The sequence below is a fragment of the Apostichopus japonicus genome, chromosome 22, assembly GCF_037975245.1.
Source record: "Apostichopus japonicus isolate 1M-3 chromosome 22, ASM3797524v1, whole genome shotgun sequence".
NCBI lineage: Eukaryota > Metazoa > Echinodermata > Holothuroidea > Aspidochirotida > Stichopodidae > Apostichopus > Apostichopus japonicus.
In genome coordinates, this window is record NC_092582.1 from 8,923,491 (window position 1) to 8,939,353 (window position 15,863).

At 35.4% G+C, this 15,863-nt stretch overlaps 1 protein-coding gene across 2 annotated transcripts in view; it reads left to right on the forward strand.

Annotated features, from left to right (window-relative positions):
• The window catches only part of LOC139963441 (NLR family CARD domain-containing protein 4-like), a 100,209-nt gene extending 85,072 nt beyond the window's left edge, over nt 1-15,137 (forward strand). For both annotated transcript variants that reach the window (XM_071964209.1, XM_071964208.1), the window contains exons 5-9: nt 6,579-6,655; nt 8,936-8,988; nt 10,532-10,606; nt 11,332-11,371; nt 11,833-15,137. In XM_071964209.1, the coding sequence (XP_071820310.1) occupies nt 6,579-6,655; nt 8,936-8,988; nt 10,532-10,606; nt 11,332-11,370 (244 nt within the window). In that variant the 3' untranslated portion in view covers nt 11,371; nt 11,833-15,137. The remainder of the gene's footprint in view (nt 1-6,578; nt 6,656-8,935; nt 8,989-10,531; nt 10,607-11,331; nt 11,372-11,832) is intronic.
• The last annotated feature ends 726 nt before the right edge of the window (nt 15,138-15,863 follow it).

Genomic DNA, 15,863 nt, shown 5'->3' on the forward strand with positions numbered 1-15,863 from the left:
AAAACCATTAGCCTATTTCTAAAGAAAATAGACGTTGAGATTGATGACTTTGGATATTAGGCCAATCATGTTTGTCTGCCGACGTGTGGTTCGCAATAACGGGAAAACAACCACTTAGCTGTTTCTACCATTCACAAAGAGATACAATTAAAATTGAATATGACTTCAAGCGTATGCATGGCGTAAGCCGCGCGCAATATGATTTTGATTGATGATATTTGTCAGCCTACATTTAATTTTTTTTCTTCAAATTTCCCCTTATATATATATTTTTTCATGAAGTATGTGGAGGCCCCTTGTTGTGGAGGCCCGTGGGCAGCTGCCCACGTTGCCCATTGGTAAATCCGGCCCTGGTTTTGCGGCTTCTTATGTTCCTCGCGTATGACAGTAACAGTGAAATTCGCATGCTCTAATTACATTAACACACGTTCAGTTTGAACGTATTCGCACCACAACACAGTTGACTTGGTAATTTTATTGATCCCCCTCCATTTCCCCTCTGTTTCAATACGCTATGACGGTTACATTTGTGTAGCTACTACGGTGTCGTTCGAAGAATGATTAACTGCTATGCAGTGCGGTATTAAGTGGTATTTTTCCGTAAAACTCGGGTTCAACCGATTATATGATAATCGGTAATACCGATTACCAACTAGTTCCTGTGACAAATGGCCGATTACCGATTATTTCCTCATTTTCGTGGAACTGCCTTAAGTATGATTTAATGTTATGCATGATTACCAACTTCTAGGCCAAAAACAATCAAGATGTAAATGAACGACTTAACGTTTTACAGTAAAGATTAATGGGGCAGGTAACGAACACTGTAATACATATATGGGGCGTTGTACGTTTATAACGAGGAGTTGCAATATTGCAATCCCGCCACAGCACATCTAAGCTACTCGCTCACCCCAAACCGCTCTGAAAAAACTTTCCGTTGCTTGCAGGTGAAGTTTTTTTCTTGTCGCTACAAAATGCAGACAGTGATAAAACGTGATACCTTGTTATCTTGTATCTAGACTTGAGATGTCCGTCACTGCTATGTACACTGTGTTGTGGGTATTGGCCATAGCTGTTTGTATTGACTGTACACTAGTGTCTAATTACCGACTGTAGCAAGCTGTGTGTGTATTTTCTGGTATCGATGGTGGTGTATAACACTTCTGTTACACCCTATTCGAAACTAGGTCAGATTACCGGCATGAGACGTTTCTTTATGCGCGAGTCTTCACACCCTTTAATGAAAGTGCTGTACAGACTACAGAAGGGGGAAAATAGTAGCCATTGGCTACTACGAAATGAAAAAGAAGAAGTTAGGGACAGCTTTTACAACTAGTATTATAACCATTATCAGTGTTGCATCTCCAACGTAAATAAAGTGAAAAGTATACCGCACGGAATAAAATTTTCGTTATTTCGTTAGCTAAATATATAATCTGATATGGAAAATAATGTGTAAAAGTAAGGTGGCCTGACGTTTCGATCCTAGCAGGATCGAAACGTCCGGCCAACTTACTTTAACACATATTCTAATGCGGGCCCTTTAGTGGATAAGTAGTTTGCTAAAAGTTTTCTTTTGTTATGAAATATAAAACAATCCCAAAGTGAAACGTTTGCTTCAAGTTTTCAATGTTTGCCATCTGCGAGGTAAAACTTCCGATCGAACGTTGTTTCAAACGATCATACACAGTAAGTCAATGGCACTTCTCCATTGAGTTAACTACATGTGGGAGAAATCACACACTAAAGTCCCATTGACTTTGTCGCTCGTGTCACTGGAAATCAGACTTGCTTTTAGTCGGTTGCGGGTAGGAGTTTAGTTATTGAAGGTAGCATACGCCCATAAAAAGCCCCATTGACTTACAAACTAAGTCACAAAAGTAATGTGGTCTCTAAGTCTAGATAGAAGTTTTCACTAGCTAAACGCTACCCATCACCGGATAGCTGACTAGTTGGCCTTTCATGGCACTATCAATTTTCCGAATCATGACCGTGTAGAGTTTTTGCTATCCGAGCCGGAAGTTTTCGTCTCTTGTAAACAAATCTCGTCACTCAGTGGTAAACAATTTTCCTACACTGCTCCTGGGAGGCCTAAAGGGGTCAAAATTTGCCTCAATTAACCCATTTTCTCACCACATGTACTTCCATTCATGCTCTTCAATATGCAAGCCACAAAAAACTAGATCATGATTGATAACAGGTCACAAAAGATGTTCTCCTGCTGCTTTTTGGCAAAAAAAGTAGCTTCGGGTTTTTTGCAAAAATATGCGTAAGAATGTTTGCCTAATCACAAAATACTGTTATGCAGTAGAACTACTGAGGACTGTCGCCAAACATGTTTAGGGATTTTTAGGAGTATTTGGCGCCTTGATTTCATCATTTTATGCCATTTGTAAAGTCTTGGGCGCATTTTCAAACTGAACAAATATGAAGCTCAACCGTTCTCTAGCCAGACTAGCCTAATATACGTAGAACTCACAATGAACAAAGCCTAATGTTATTGTTTTCACTTTCCAGTTTTCACCTACGGTGAAACGGCCAAAGTGGTTCAAAAGTATTTTGATTTGGTTTTTATATTTAGTCGAGACAATAAATCTTTGTTATCAATCGTTAAATATGATAACAGGAGGTTTTGTAAGATGCAAGAAGCAAAGTGAAAAAAAAACAATAATTACGTCGTCACCCTAAGCTTATCGCGGGTATACTGTTTGAGTCAACTGCCAAAACTGGATAGTATATCGAACAGCATTAGTACAAACTCGCGTGAGGGACTTGCGATACCGTTACACGGTAGATGAGCGCACCTTTCCCGATTATGAATATCGTTGAATCGAATGATCTACATTTTTCTCCCGTTGTTGTTGTGGTGAATCAAAAGCGCGGAAAAATACAATCCATTATGTGGAACGTAATAATCGGTTCTAAATAATCGGTAGCGCAATTGATTTTGCCGATGCCGATTATTTACCGATTGTCTGATATCGGCCCGATTATCTAACAGATTATCGGTCGGACACTAGACTGATGTGCACTACACACAGAATAGTTGTAGATCTATAATGATTGAACTGTTACCAAACCATTCTTAGTCCCTTAAAGTTCCTAAATACATTGTAATTCATTAGTAAGTTTTTGTAGTATTTATTTTTGGGGCAAGTTTTGGGCGAACGGGACTCTTACGCTCATAAGTTGACTCCAACCCCCCCCCCCCCCCTCCGTTTCATTTAGTGGAACGGTCCCACAACAAAATTAACAGAATCGTCCCATACTTAAAAGAATCAAGCAACATCTGATTGGCTTGTAACTATACAATGGACACAACCATTTAATAATAAAGTGTGATTGATGTTACAGTTTCTACGGAGTTTCCAACTAATCTATCAATAGCCGCGACCTGTAGCGCTAGCCACAGTGCCGCAGAGGAAGAAAGAACAGGCCTTGCTCAAGTATAATACCGCGTTGTCGTTACTTTCTTGTAAGGAAGTTTTGGTTGTAAAAAAACTGTTACTGTTGTTTCTCAAACCTCATTTTCACAAGTAAATAGGATTCACAGTAAGTAACACACTTGCGAGTAACGAACCTTTTTCATAGATCATTAAAACATGTGTTGATTTTCAGAAGTAATATTAGTATAGTTAAAGGAGAAATAAACCCTAGATTTTTTTGCATCCATTCTTACGTTTTGACAGCTGGTCTTTCCAGTAAAAGCAAAAGAAAAGCATAAAAATCTCTTCTTTGAGGTGAAAAAACGATTTGAATGTAGTTCATGTGTCGCGCCATTTTGTTTGAATTGAGCCAGTTCCCGGATGTACCGTGACGAAAGCTAGCCGCATCGCGTATTTCAAGACAAAATCGTTGCCAATCCCTAAAATAATTAGAATTGTACTTTCAACAATAGTTATGAATAAAATATCGATCAAAAAATATTTTTTGTCTTTATTGATCTGTAAAAATGCTTAAAAAGTGTGTGAAAATTGTTATTGTAACGAGTATCAGTAGAAATATAAATTTTGGGATCTTTTCAAGGATTTGATTTTTAACGTGTTTAAATAAGATTGCTTTCAACACGCAAACCGTACTCAGTCCTAGCGATAGCGTTACTTACGTCCATCATTGCACTCCAATTTACTGTCGAGCAAATATCTTCAAAAAAAAAAAAATGGAAGCCTTTGGATTGGAATCGTATCTTTTCGAACCAGAATATTCAGAGGAAGAACTGAGACATCTAGAGGAGGAGTTTGTGCAAATAATCAGTCCGCGACTGTTGGTGATGTTGGGTCGAATTCCGTTGCTGATACGAATACCGGTTCCACGAGCCACTGCGAAGAATGGTGTCTGTGTGCACTCTGTTCGCCATTGTAAAGCGACAAGGGGAGGGTATATGCTGCTATGGATTGTTCGCGAAAAAAGTTTTGTTGAACGCAGGCGAATGTCTGACCAACAGACCTGAATTCTCCCAGATATTTTTGCAACCAGTTCATTTAGAACTCTGTTTTGTAAATTTCTAGAAGAAGAATCCTTTTCCTACGGCTGCTGAGAACATAACGAACAGGTACTGTACACCTCAGTGAAAGTTCACTCTTTTCCGGATATTTTATTCCATCTGGAATAACGAAATATCTTTTTCCTTTTCTGCTCCCTCTTCCCCTCTTCGGTTAATACAACCAAAGGCTTGGCATTCGGGCATTTTAACCGGTGAAATAAGTGAAGCAAGATGCTCGAATATAGTGTGAATAGACTATAACTCGTATGCAAAGCTTCATTGTTTTGAAGTTACGATGTGGCTGGTGTACGTCACTTTTGAAGCGCCCTCAATCCTCATTTTAACAAAATGGCCGTTGTTCAAATGGGTAAAAAAAAATAATTGGAAAATTCGCGTAAAATTCAGGGAAACTATATTTTGCTTAGTAATTTCATAAATGGTATCAGAAAAATATCCCCTACCGCATGTACGCTCCAAAAACCCAGAGTTTATTTCTCCTTTAATATAAATATATAGCCTTGCCGTATAAATCAGTTCGCATGTTAATTTGCTTAAACGAACAGTTGTTTACAGTCTTACCATTACGTGACTGAAGGCCCGCATCGCCTATATACGTATGGTATAACGTTAGGACTATGTGATAGTATCGGCCGACCTGGGTTTTAGTTTGAATACGTAATGAACAGGTGCCCGGGAGACCAACCGAACTGCGGAGATGAGTACCCGAGTCCGATATTTGGGAATGTCCCATCACTAAATTCCCATCCCCCTATCCTCCCCACCCACCAGTCCCCCCAAACAACAGAAATGACATGACCCTTTTATTATAATCACTCTCACTCCGGGGTAAAAAATAATTCGCGCATAAGTAATCAACCTCAGATCTGAACAAATAAATTTCAATAAAATATGCGACCGATATTAGTTCCATACTGTCCACTACTGTAAATAAAAATAGGGAAGGATGATTTGGCCAATTTAACTCCTCTTACCAACTATTAATTCACACGATACATACTGTAAATGGTGCAATACGGTTTCCAAAATAGTGATCTGGGACAAACATGCGCAGATGAACATCTAACCGATTCACACTGCCTTGGAGACTAATATTGATTGTGTTCAAAATACGTCACTATTTTAAAATCTTTCTAACACTGTGCGAGCACGGAAACTGCATATCTGCTGTCACCTACTATCGAAACTTTCAAGTCGGATGAATCTTGAAAGAACGTCAAAAATGGATTAGTTTTACCCTGTATGACTGACATAACTTCCTGAACATTTCGACATCCACACAATGACGTCACTTAGGGCCTATTTCAAACTGACAGATACTCATATAACATCACTACCGGGCTGCTTCGATGCACTTGCCTTCAAGTTCAATTTATGTCTAGCTTAAAAGGAGATCCTCCTCTGTGAATACTCGTTTATGGTCAAGATGTTGTCAAATACTCAGTGCTGGCATAGTCGTCAATATGTATATATATATATATTTTTTTTAAATTGACTCATTCAGTAACTCTTACAGTTTGTGAAGCGATTTTGCATTGAAGTTGTATACATTGAAACATTGATATATGTTTCTGTGTAAAATAAAAAACAAACTTGAAGCTAATGATCGTTACCAAAATGTTAACAATCAAGCCATATGTTAAGTTAGAACAGACATACAAACAAGGATCAAATAAAACGTGCTTTGTATCGTACACGTTTGCAATACCTTGTTAACGTGTTAATTCATGTTATATGCATCTAATGAACTGGTATAATGAATGGTCTGTATACTAGATTAGGCAGTTCCTCCCACTTTGAAAAATATGTTTATTTCTCAAAAGCTAAAAGTGGTACAACAATGTAACTTATATACACAAACAGTAAAGACTTCCTTAAAAGTGTCGCTAAAACCTAAAAATTGATTTTTATAAGAAATACATAAGTTCTGACCAAATTTGTTTTTGTAATATATCTGTTTGATTTATGTGGACTACTTATTATTTGCTGTTTATCATCATTAGTTTATTTCATTTATTAATTTAATTGTAATTAGTATACCTCAACACTATGATTACTTTGCTTCTTTCCACAGGTTTTTTGGTAGAGAACTGCTAGACTCTGTTCCAATTGAACTGATTCCATCGTCGTTGAAATCAAGGAACGTGAAAGGTATTTGTTATAAATGAAGTTGAGTAAGAAATTAGAGACAATTCGTCGGTGGTCTGGTGTTAGTAAATAACAATAAATAAACAGCTCTGAATAGCAAAGCCAGGCCCACTTTCGTGTATAAAGCCACAGGTAACGAACAAAGATATCAAGCCCGCTTCACTTTCCCTATTGATAATAATTCCCTACTGCACATCAACCTCGATCTATATTTTATATCTTAGTACATTTTCTGTAAACGTAGCATTTATTTGCTCGTAGCAGTAAAAATACTATTAGAAAGGAAACTGATAATGCAGTGTGACAGGTTATATATTAAAATTATGATAACATTTAAGGTCGAATGATACGTGGGAGTGCAGCGGACTAAACTTCTTCATTGGACCTACGTATGGAGATCATATGGACTTATTCGTAGGCTCAAAAATGAGTACCAAAGCTTACAAAGAGCATTACTTTGACCAGTTACACATATTATGAAACGGTAACTACTGCTGAAAATTACCGCTTGTATATTAGGTATACTAACGGTTTGACGAGAAACTATCCGTGAAAATGGGTAAAAGGGAAGAAATAATGGTTTCATATTCTCTGTATTTTTCGTCAAAACGTCAACAGTCCCCTTCTTTGTTTCAGAAAGTCCCCTTCCCATGATTAACTTTATCCGGGGAAAGAGGTAAAATATGTATCGTTCTCCACATTGGCAAAACTCCCAAAATGAAAAAGAAGCGTTATGCACACAGAATACAATCCTTCCAAATTTACGGAATCGAAAAACTTACCATTTTGACAAGATGTATACTAAGCGCAACAAAGGGTGTTGCCATTTTGCAAATATTATTAATATTCAACAGATTTATGTTTTGTTTTCAAAATATTACAAACTGGCAATTTTCATATTTTTGACGTCTTCAAGGGTTGGAGGCCCGGAGCATGTTTTCTCGGAGCTATAACTAGCACCTATTAAGTTTATTCACAATGTTTGTGTTTCTCCGGACAGCGATCATTTTCCGATTTGCTAAGGAAGTACCTATGCGCAAACGGTCATTTTACTGAGATAATTGTCACATTTTATTAGATCTGTCAAATCTAATATGTTAAGATTTTTATCGTCATCAGTGAATCAAGTTTTGGAATCTTCCCATGCTCTCCCTCTTAATGTAAATGCGTTATTATTCTTTAGAGTTATTGCGATCAGTCAATGTAAACACACCTTTGACCTACCCTAATATGAACGTGTTTATAAGTATAGTGAGTGTGTAGTTAAATGATTAATCACATTAAGTCAAGCTTATACGCCTAAACGCTTAGTTGTCGCTGAAGAATTTAAATAATAAGCTGACTAAAGAACAAATCAGTAGAGTCACAACAAAACAGATTTTTGAAGTTGGTCAGAACTTGTACCCCCCCCCCCCAAAAAAAAAAAAAAAACAACATTGAGTATTATTAACAATAAAAATGAAAAAAAGATTGTAATCGAACAAACTGAGACACCGAAAAAGATATTTGACCAACTGAAAGTTACTCAGAGAGCGATTAATGGATTTGATTCGATCCTCAACATTTAGTGTACCAGGCACTTTCAATGAACGCCTAAGGACATGTAAAATGCAACTTTTAAAATTCGACTTCAGTTGCTTATAATTATTTTTTTTGGTTTTGCAAAGCTAATTGAAATCATCATATTGAATGGCACTGAAAACTCGACTTAAAAAAGATAATTTCAGTGGTCTAATTCTCTAAGACGACCGTCGATTGAAACAGAATATTCAAAATTGTTTAATCAAAATAACCGACGTACCTGTTTCTATCTAATTTAAAAATGATGATTTCTCTCTTCAAAGATATTATAATAAACACTTTTGTGTTCCTAATCTTAATTGCGGCAATCGTTCCCGTTACCATGAGCTCTGTGTTTTATTTTGTAATTAATTGATCAGTGATAAAGTGATCGGTATACTATAGATGACGTCATCATTATTATAAACTGACCATGCAGTAATAGTTTATTTATATGATAACAATTGTACGGATGAAGTATTACTATTGAGGATGAGTAACTGCATCAACAGGTCATAGCCCGGGATGACCATCATTCGACAAGAATGAACATTTAAATGTAAATCAACGGCAAAGTTCAGTGTTATGGAATGTACTAGCACATTTACTATTGGTATGTGCTGATGTGAATATGTCTGTGGAAAGCAGCCTAGTTCGTCTAGTATTTGATGTCAGTCCGGATCTGTCAGACTGACAAACTCTTGTTTTCATTTCGTTCTTCAGTGTATCACTATAACAGAGGTAAACGATTGAATTTCCAAACCGGTCGATGGGAGGTAAGATATCATACATGTTTCTGTTATTTTTCTTCTCCATATACTACAGCTGTCGGCAGATATTTTGTGTTACGTTTTCCTTAAATTTTGGAACTATGATTATTAATGAGTTAATGTGAGTTGGATTAAATATCTCTTTTAAAGGATATAGTATCGATCTATTTGAAAAGTCAAAATTAATTTAAGAAAAACCCTGTTTGTTCATCTGGCAATACTGTTTGCACTGTTAATACATGCTGTCCAATTCAGTTTATGCTGTGGGCTGCTATTATATGATATAAATACTTGACACAAATAAGACTGTGTGCGATCTCTATAGTAACTTGATAAACAGGTTTTCATTGCTCTCTGATTGGCTTAAATCATTATCATAGGAAATGTTATAAATGGATAGACACTATCTTAGGGCTGGATGGTTCAGTTTCTGAAGGTCACTTGTTAGAATCCCATTGGATACTGTATTAAGGTTGCTGTTTCAAACATCTGTTGATTATTTAATTATTTCAGACGCACTTTCCTATTTATTAATTGCTTATACATATTATTTTGTTAGAGAGAAACTGTACCCGATATTTATTTACTATTGATGTTTCATTAATGACTGATAATTCGTAATTACCAGAGCAGATTCTTTGAATTAGTATTTTTTTAAATTTCGAGTGACTGTATCCCTTCTCAATAATCGCATTTCAAACCGTTTGTTTTGTTGATTTATCTAAACGATCCGTGACATCGTTGACATATATATTTTCAATTTCCGATAATACCAACATCTTAACCAATTCCTCGTGACAAGCTTATTTTGTAAGTTTGAAGTAACTACTAATGCAAAGCAATTTTCAAGCCAAACTCTCACTATTTACTGGTATAGTAGATAGTAAACCTCGTAGAGTATTAAAACCGTTAACAATCACTTCAATTTGTTTAGTTCTTTAGCATTACTTTGTTTTGACATTTTCTGACGTTTCAGTTGTTTTTTTGTATGTTTTATATCCTTTTGTGTAATTTTACTTTTTTTTCAGGTAATATTGTTTATATATCTATTGCGAGCATGTATTTACCCATTCAGGGATATAATAAGTTGAAATTAATTCAAATCACATCAAATCGAACGTTGGACACCGATGAAATCGTGTTTCCCAAACACACCGTATTTTGTTTGAATGACGGCACACTAATTCATTGATCTGTGTATCTTTGTCTTCGATTCACTCATATTACTCAGATGTTCTGTGGAATAGCGAAACCAAGAAGGCATCGGCGGTTGTTCTTGAAGACATGAAAACTAATTTGACTATATAAATGATTCCCATATGTTTGTGCAAATTCACCTATTAATTTACTACTTTATTTTTTCTTCTTTTTTCAGAACATGACTAAAAACAAGCCATTCTTGATCATGGATGACATTATAAAATATCACTTTTGTAGATGCCAAGGCGATCTTTGTTAAGCTAACTAACAATGTTGTTGCATTTATTATCAATAATGCGATGTTAACATCATATCTCTTATCTTTCATCCTATCTTCATCCTCTTACAGGATCTTAACAGTGACTACTTCAAGCAGTTTGATAAAGCAGCAACTAAGACTCAACAAGTAGAAAGAACTTCAATGGTAAGAAAGTAATGTGCACGATCTTTAATACGTGGTCATTTAGCGTTGAAAATTATCACAAATTAATTATAATGGTGAAGTGAATTTAAACTCTTGTTCGAGTCAACGTAGCAGTAATATTAGTTTTAATTTAGCAACCCCCAACAACTAACAGAACACCAGTAATTCAATGAGGGCGTGCTGGTATGTGCGCAAGTAATCTATTATCCACCACATACTCTTAAATCTTCCTCATCGTGCTTCACGAAATGAGGAACAGACAACAAACTTTTACACGAAAGCTGTGACTGCACACCGTTCTTGTGATTACTTTATTGTAATGGGCCTATAGACAGGGACTGACTTCTGTTAACGGGGTTACAATGCTTTTCCTGATTATATGCCACTCGTCCTTCCAGTACAGCTGCCATATATTTGATTTCTAATCGAAATAAAAATAAAAATAAATATAAAAATATTATGTTATGCACTAGTCAGCTAGTCTTGTGAATAATAGCGTGATTAAAGTAAGCATATATAAAAAAAAATAAAAAAAACATTTAACCCTTTATCCCTTCCACCTCTCCCTTCCCTCTCCCCAAAGACACATTCAACTTGCCTATCAATTTCAATAATTAAAGACTCGTTAGAATTTAAAACAATATTTTCCTCCCTCCTCCCCCCCCCCCCCTCTCAAAAAAAGACAAAACTCTTTACGTTACTTTCACATTGCTTTCCTTGTTTAGGATCGTCAAAGGACCAGACGAAAATGTACCATATCTTGAGGTGAGTGTAACGGTTAAGATATCAGGATATATGATGGGGGTCTAATGTGATACATGTACAATAAGATATTATCAGTCCTGTATACAAAAATGCTACCCTGCTGACAAATCATGTGTTCCTGGTAAACAATATAAGAAATCAGTTTTTGTCTGGATTGCCTCTGATAATAAAACATCCTAAGAGGAAGGATATTGAAAATTAATCAGGCAGAATATTGATAAGTAAGTAACCAATTATAATTCCCCTCATCGCCATAGTCTTACCGGTAAATATGTCATAGTTTTGCTTAACATCATGAGAAAATAGGTATTAAAAAAACATTGAAAGATTTTTGAAAATTAATTGACATCATCAACAATAGAAAGATCCCTGAACAAAATTAAGCCTAAAACAGTATATGTTCTATAGCCATCTATCATATAATTATTTTATTGTACTGAGATTTGTTTCTTCTTTTCCAGTTCTTCGTTAGAGATAACGTAAGGCAATGTAATACAAATGATTCGACCTGCACACCTGCTGAGTGACAGTACGCTTATGACGTCAGTGGCTACCAACAATGTGACGAACACTACATTTAAAGGTCTTCCATTCATGTTGGAATTTGCAAAGTCCACATAGTGGTAATGTTTTAGTTACGACAGCAAAGAATTATTGCAAATATCTGGATACATTCTTTAATATATTCATTGATCCCTATCATAGTAATGTATTCTTTCTTACTGAGGTTTTGTTTACGCTTGCGCACTATTCAATCTTTTCTTGCATGTCATGATATGACGGTCTTGAAGTAAACTGATATATCTCTCATTCTGATTTTAGTAGTTGCATATCATCATCAGCGGTAAAGCCGATGGCCTAAAGATCAAGCTCGTCAAAGTTTTTATCAGTTCATCCTATTTTTGGTTTCGATGACAAGTATGGGTGAGTGTTTGTATGTATGTGCGTGTGACGCCCTACTTGTAAACACGACATCTCAAAATAGGAATCATGGATACTTTTCATACTTGGCTTGTAGATTCCCCATATCAAGTGAGAGAATCCAATTGTTTTGGTGGAGATCAAATTCATCTGAGGTCACCAGAGGTAAAAATTGACAACCTTGTAAATACGATAGCTCGCGTTAGCATGGGTAATTTTCATACTTGGCATGTAGATGCATTTTATTAAATAAAAGATCCCTATTGTTTTGGTGGAGGTCATAAGTTTATCCGAGTTCACCAGAGGCCAAAAGCTGAAAACTTTGTAAACACGATATCTCATGATAGGAAGTCTAAATACTTTTATGCTTATCATGTATTTGGGTAATATTGAGTAGAAGAATGCCTGGCCTCATAAATTTACTGACTCGTAACTTTAATTGTGAGAAATAATGTCTTAAGAAAAGTATTTCGTCCAAATCAATCAGTCACCTGGTTTATTTTTTTCTCTTTCGTTTCGTTTTGTTGTGACATTGTTAGTGTGCGTTTTGTCTGTGTTTTGATGAAATCTATAACCACTATGCTAGTATGATTTAATATGTGTATTTGAGAGAAGTTGTTAGTTCGAAGTGAAATAAAGCACGGTGACTTTCTGGTAGCCTTAGAATGGCATCAAATATTTTCTGTGTAAATATTAAATTTGAGGCAATAGGTTATTCTGCTTGTTGATTGAGCAATATATTTAACACCATGAAAATACTTCCGAAATCCACAAATTTCTGACAAAAATGTATTTTGATATGTTGCTTTTAAACGAACAGTCGCGTATTTCACCAAATATCAGCTCTTTAAAAGAGGGTGTTTTCTTCTACAGAGAAAAGATGAAAAAAAAAGGAATTACGTAAGAATTATTCTCAAATTTTAGGTAACTTAGGTTTTTTATTCACTGTACATATTTTCTATTTTTTTCAGACCAAATTTAACCAATAATAAAATCATTAGGGTTATGATAATATCATGCATTCTGAATACCTGACTACCCGTTTATGTTACTTTAATATAGCGCTCTAAATTTCAACGTAAATCAAACACCGCATTTAACCTTATGTGAGTAGATATAAACGTCAGTTCTAACTTTCGTTATGTTTGACGACGTATATTCAACTTCTTTAAAAAGCTGTTTGAAGTTAGGTCATTTAACATAACTAAAACAAAATGAATGGATTTAATGTTACTTTCGTCCCTACCCTCCACCCCCCCCCCCGCCTTCTCTCTCCACTCTCTCCCCACCTCTCTCTCCCTTTGTCTCTCTTACGATAGTGTAATAGAAACATTTTTTCCATAAACGCCAACTTTTATTCCATGTAAACTAAAAGAAAACGATTCTCTCGAAGTTCTTGATTGCTACTTACGTTGCTATAGTCACCGGATATGACATGTACTTAATTTAAAAAGAGAAATATGTTAAATTGGTCTGAATCTGTTGTCATAGAAACTTATTTTTCATCAGCCATACGTTTATTTTAAACATTTTCCCTTTTTGAGCTTGTATATATGTTTTGCCTCCTACAATTAATATAACGTTATTATATTATTATACATACAAAGCTCCAATTTAATAAATAAGCTACAATCATGACCTTGTTTTATAAATCCGTCATACAAAGTGTTTTGATGTACAACATAATTTGTTACTTTGCCAATGGTATATACAAAAATTGACGTGAAGATGCTCGAGCAAGGAAAATTGCTCAGCGGGTAATCGGTGCTCAATTACCATCGTTAGAGTACTTGTACCACATTTTCACAATTTTATGCTGGTATTTATCACTTCTTTCAAATAATGCAACATGATACGTTAAGTATCAATATGTACATCCACTTTAATTTCTATCATTATTGATAATATTAATAAAACTATTCTTAAACAGGTCAAAAGTGTATATTATATTATGCAAGTACATTATTTGTTACTATTTCTAGTGATCAATCAGAGAGCATGAAATTATATTAAATAATACGAATTAATTTTACATTAGTTTAACTTGCGTTTGGCATACTGTAAAACAAATCAATTGTGGCAGTTGATAGATATTCCATTACATGGGAGGCACCAAGAGAGGGGGATGGGGTAATTCCCCAAGTCCAGATGCTTCCTACTACCAGTTTTGTGGTAAAACGAAACCTAAGTAGTTCTGTCCCCTAACTTTGTATTTGATGTGCCATTTTATGCAGGTACAGTTTTGAAATTCACCCCAGCCCCCCCCCCCCTCTCTCTCTAGACATTATGGTACCATTACTGTTCAGAAAAACCGATAAAAAAATTATATTGAACTATTTTGTTGTTACGTCTATCCAAACATCGTACATTACTGTGTTTATTCATTACGTTCTACCTTCTGATCAATTGTTTTAATTTTTCCAAAGTCTAATAACCCGAAATCTTTCAAATGTTTTTGTATATATGTAATCTTTTGGTTAAATAATCAAGATAAAAGAATAAAAACAACTTAACGATTTAAAGGACAACATCGACACAAGTTAGATAGAATCAAACATCAACCAAATTAATGATAAATTGCGGATATGCTATATATGTCGATATATCAATCGAATATTCCGCAATGATTTCTGTTTTATAATGTTCATAAAAGTATCATAAGACTATAGTGGCTGTGAGCCGTACTATAGTGGCTCTGAGCCCAAAAAAATGATTGTGAGCTGTTATTGACGATACACTATAACTATTATCAGACTAAGTATATTGTGCATCTGTAATTAAATACTGAATTATATTAACGATTGTAAAATATGCTTATTGCAATAAATATGAAATCGCGTTTTTATGAAGTTTTCCCTTTTCTGTTTGATTTGAGCGCATTTTTGTCATATAAAAATTTGAGTTTACCCCTCCCCCTCCCCCCCCCCCAGAATAAAGGGATGATCCTATAGTCTAAAGTACATTAATATGTATCATGTATGTTACGTACAACCTAAATTCTTCAATATTGTTTCAAAAGATACAACATATAGTCTACTCCTATTTCGTATATAATCAACCTTCATTTTACCAAAATTTCCCAAAGGGAGGGGCTAACTCTCATCTTAGTCCTCTCCTCTCCGTGACATAAAGTGTCATCCCACTCTCACCCTTCACCCAAAATGGTGAAATTAAAAGTATAAGATACGTAACCAGAATTCAAAAACTGAATCTAAATTCGGAAGTCCGAAGAAGGAGAAGGAAGGAGAAACCTACCGTTGACCTATACGTATGTGGTCAGAGCCTTCACAAGGTGTTGAAATGTCAAACATTTTGTCAATCAAGTATAGATGAGAAAGTGTAACAGCGAAGTGTAGACATGTAAGAGAAGTGCTCTGTAAAATGCAGCTGGTTAACCAAAGGGGACAGTTCTTCTCTACTCCATCATCAAGATATTATCACATTCAGTCATAGTCTCGATTAAGGAGGACTAGGTTGAGAGTAAACTATTTAAGTCGTTTTATTTTCGTGCCCCAAACTCTCTTGGGTGACGTTTCTAAACAAACAAGTAACCCATCATCAAAATGTCAAT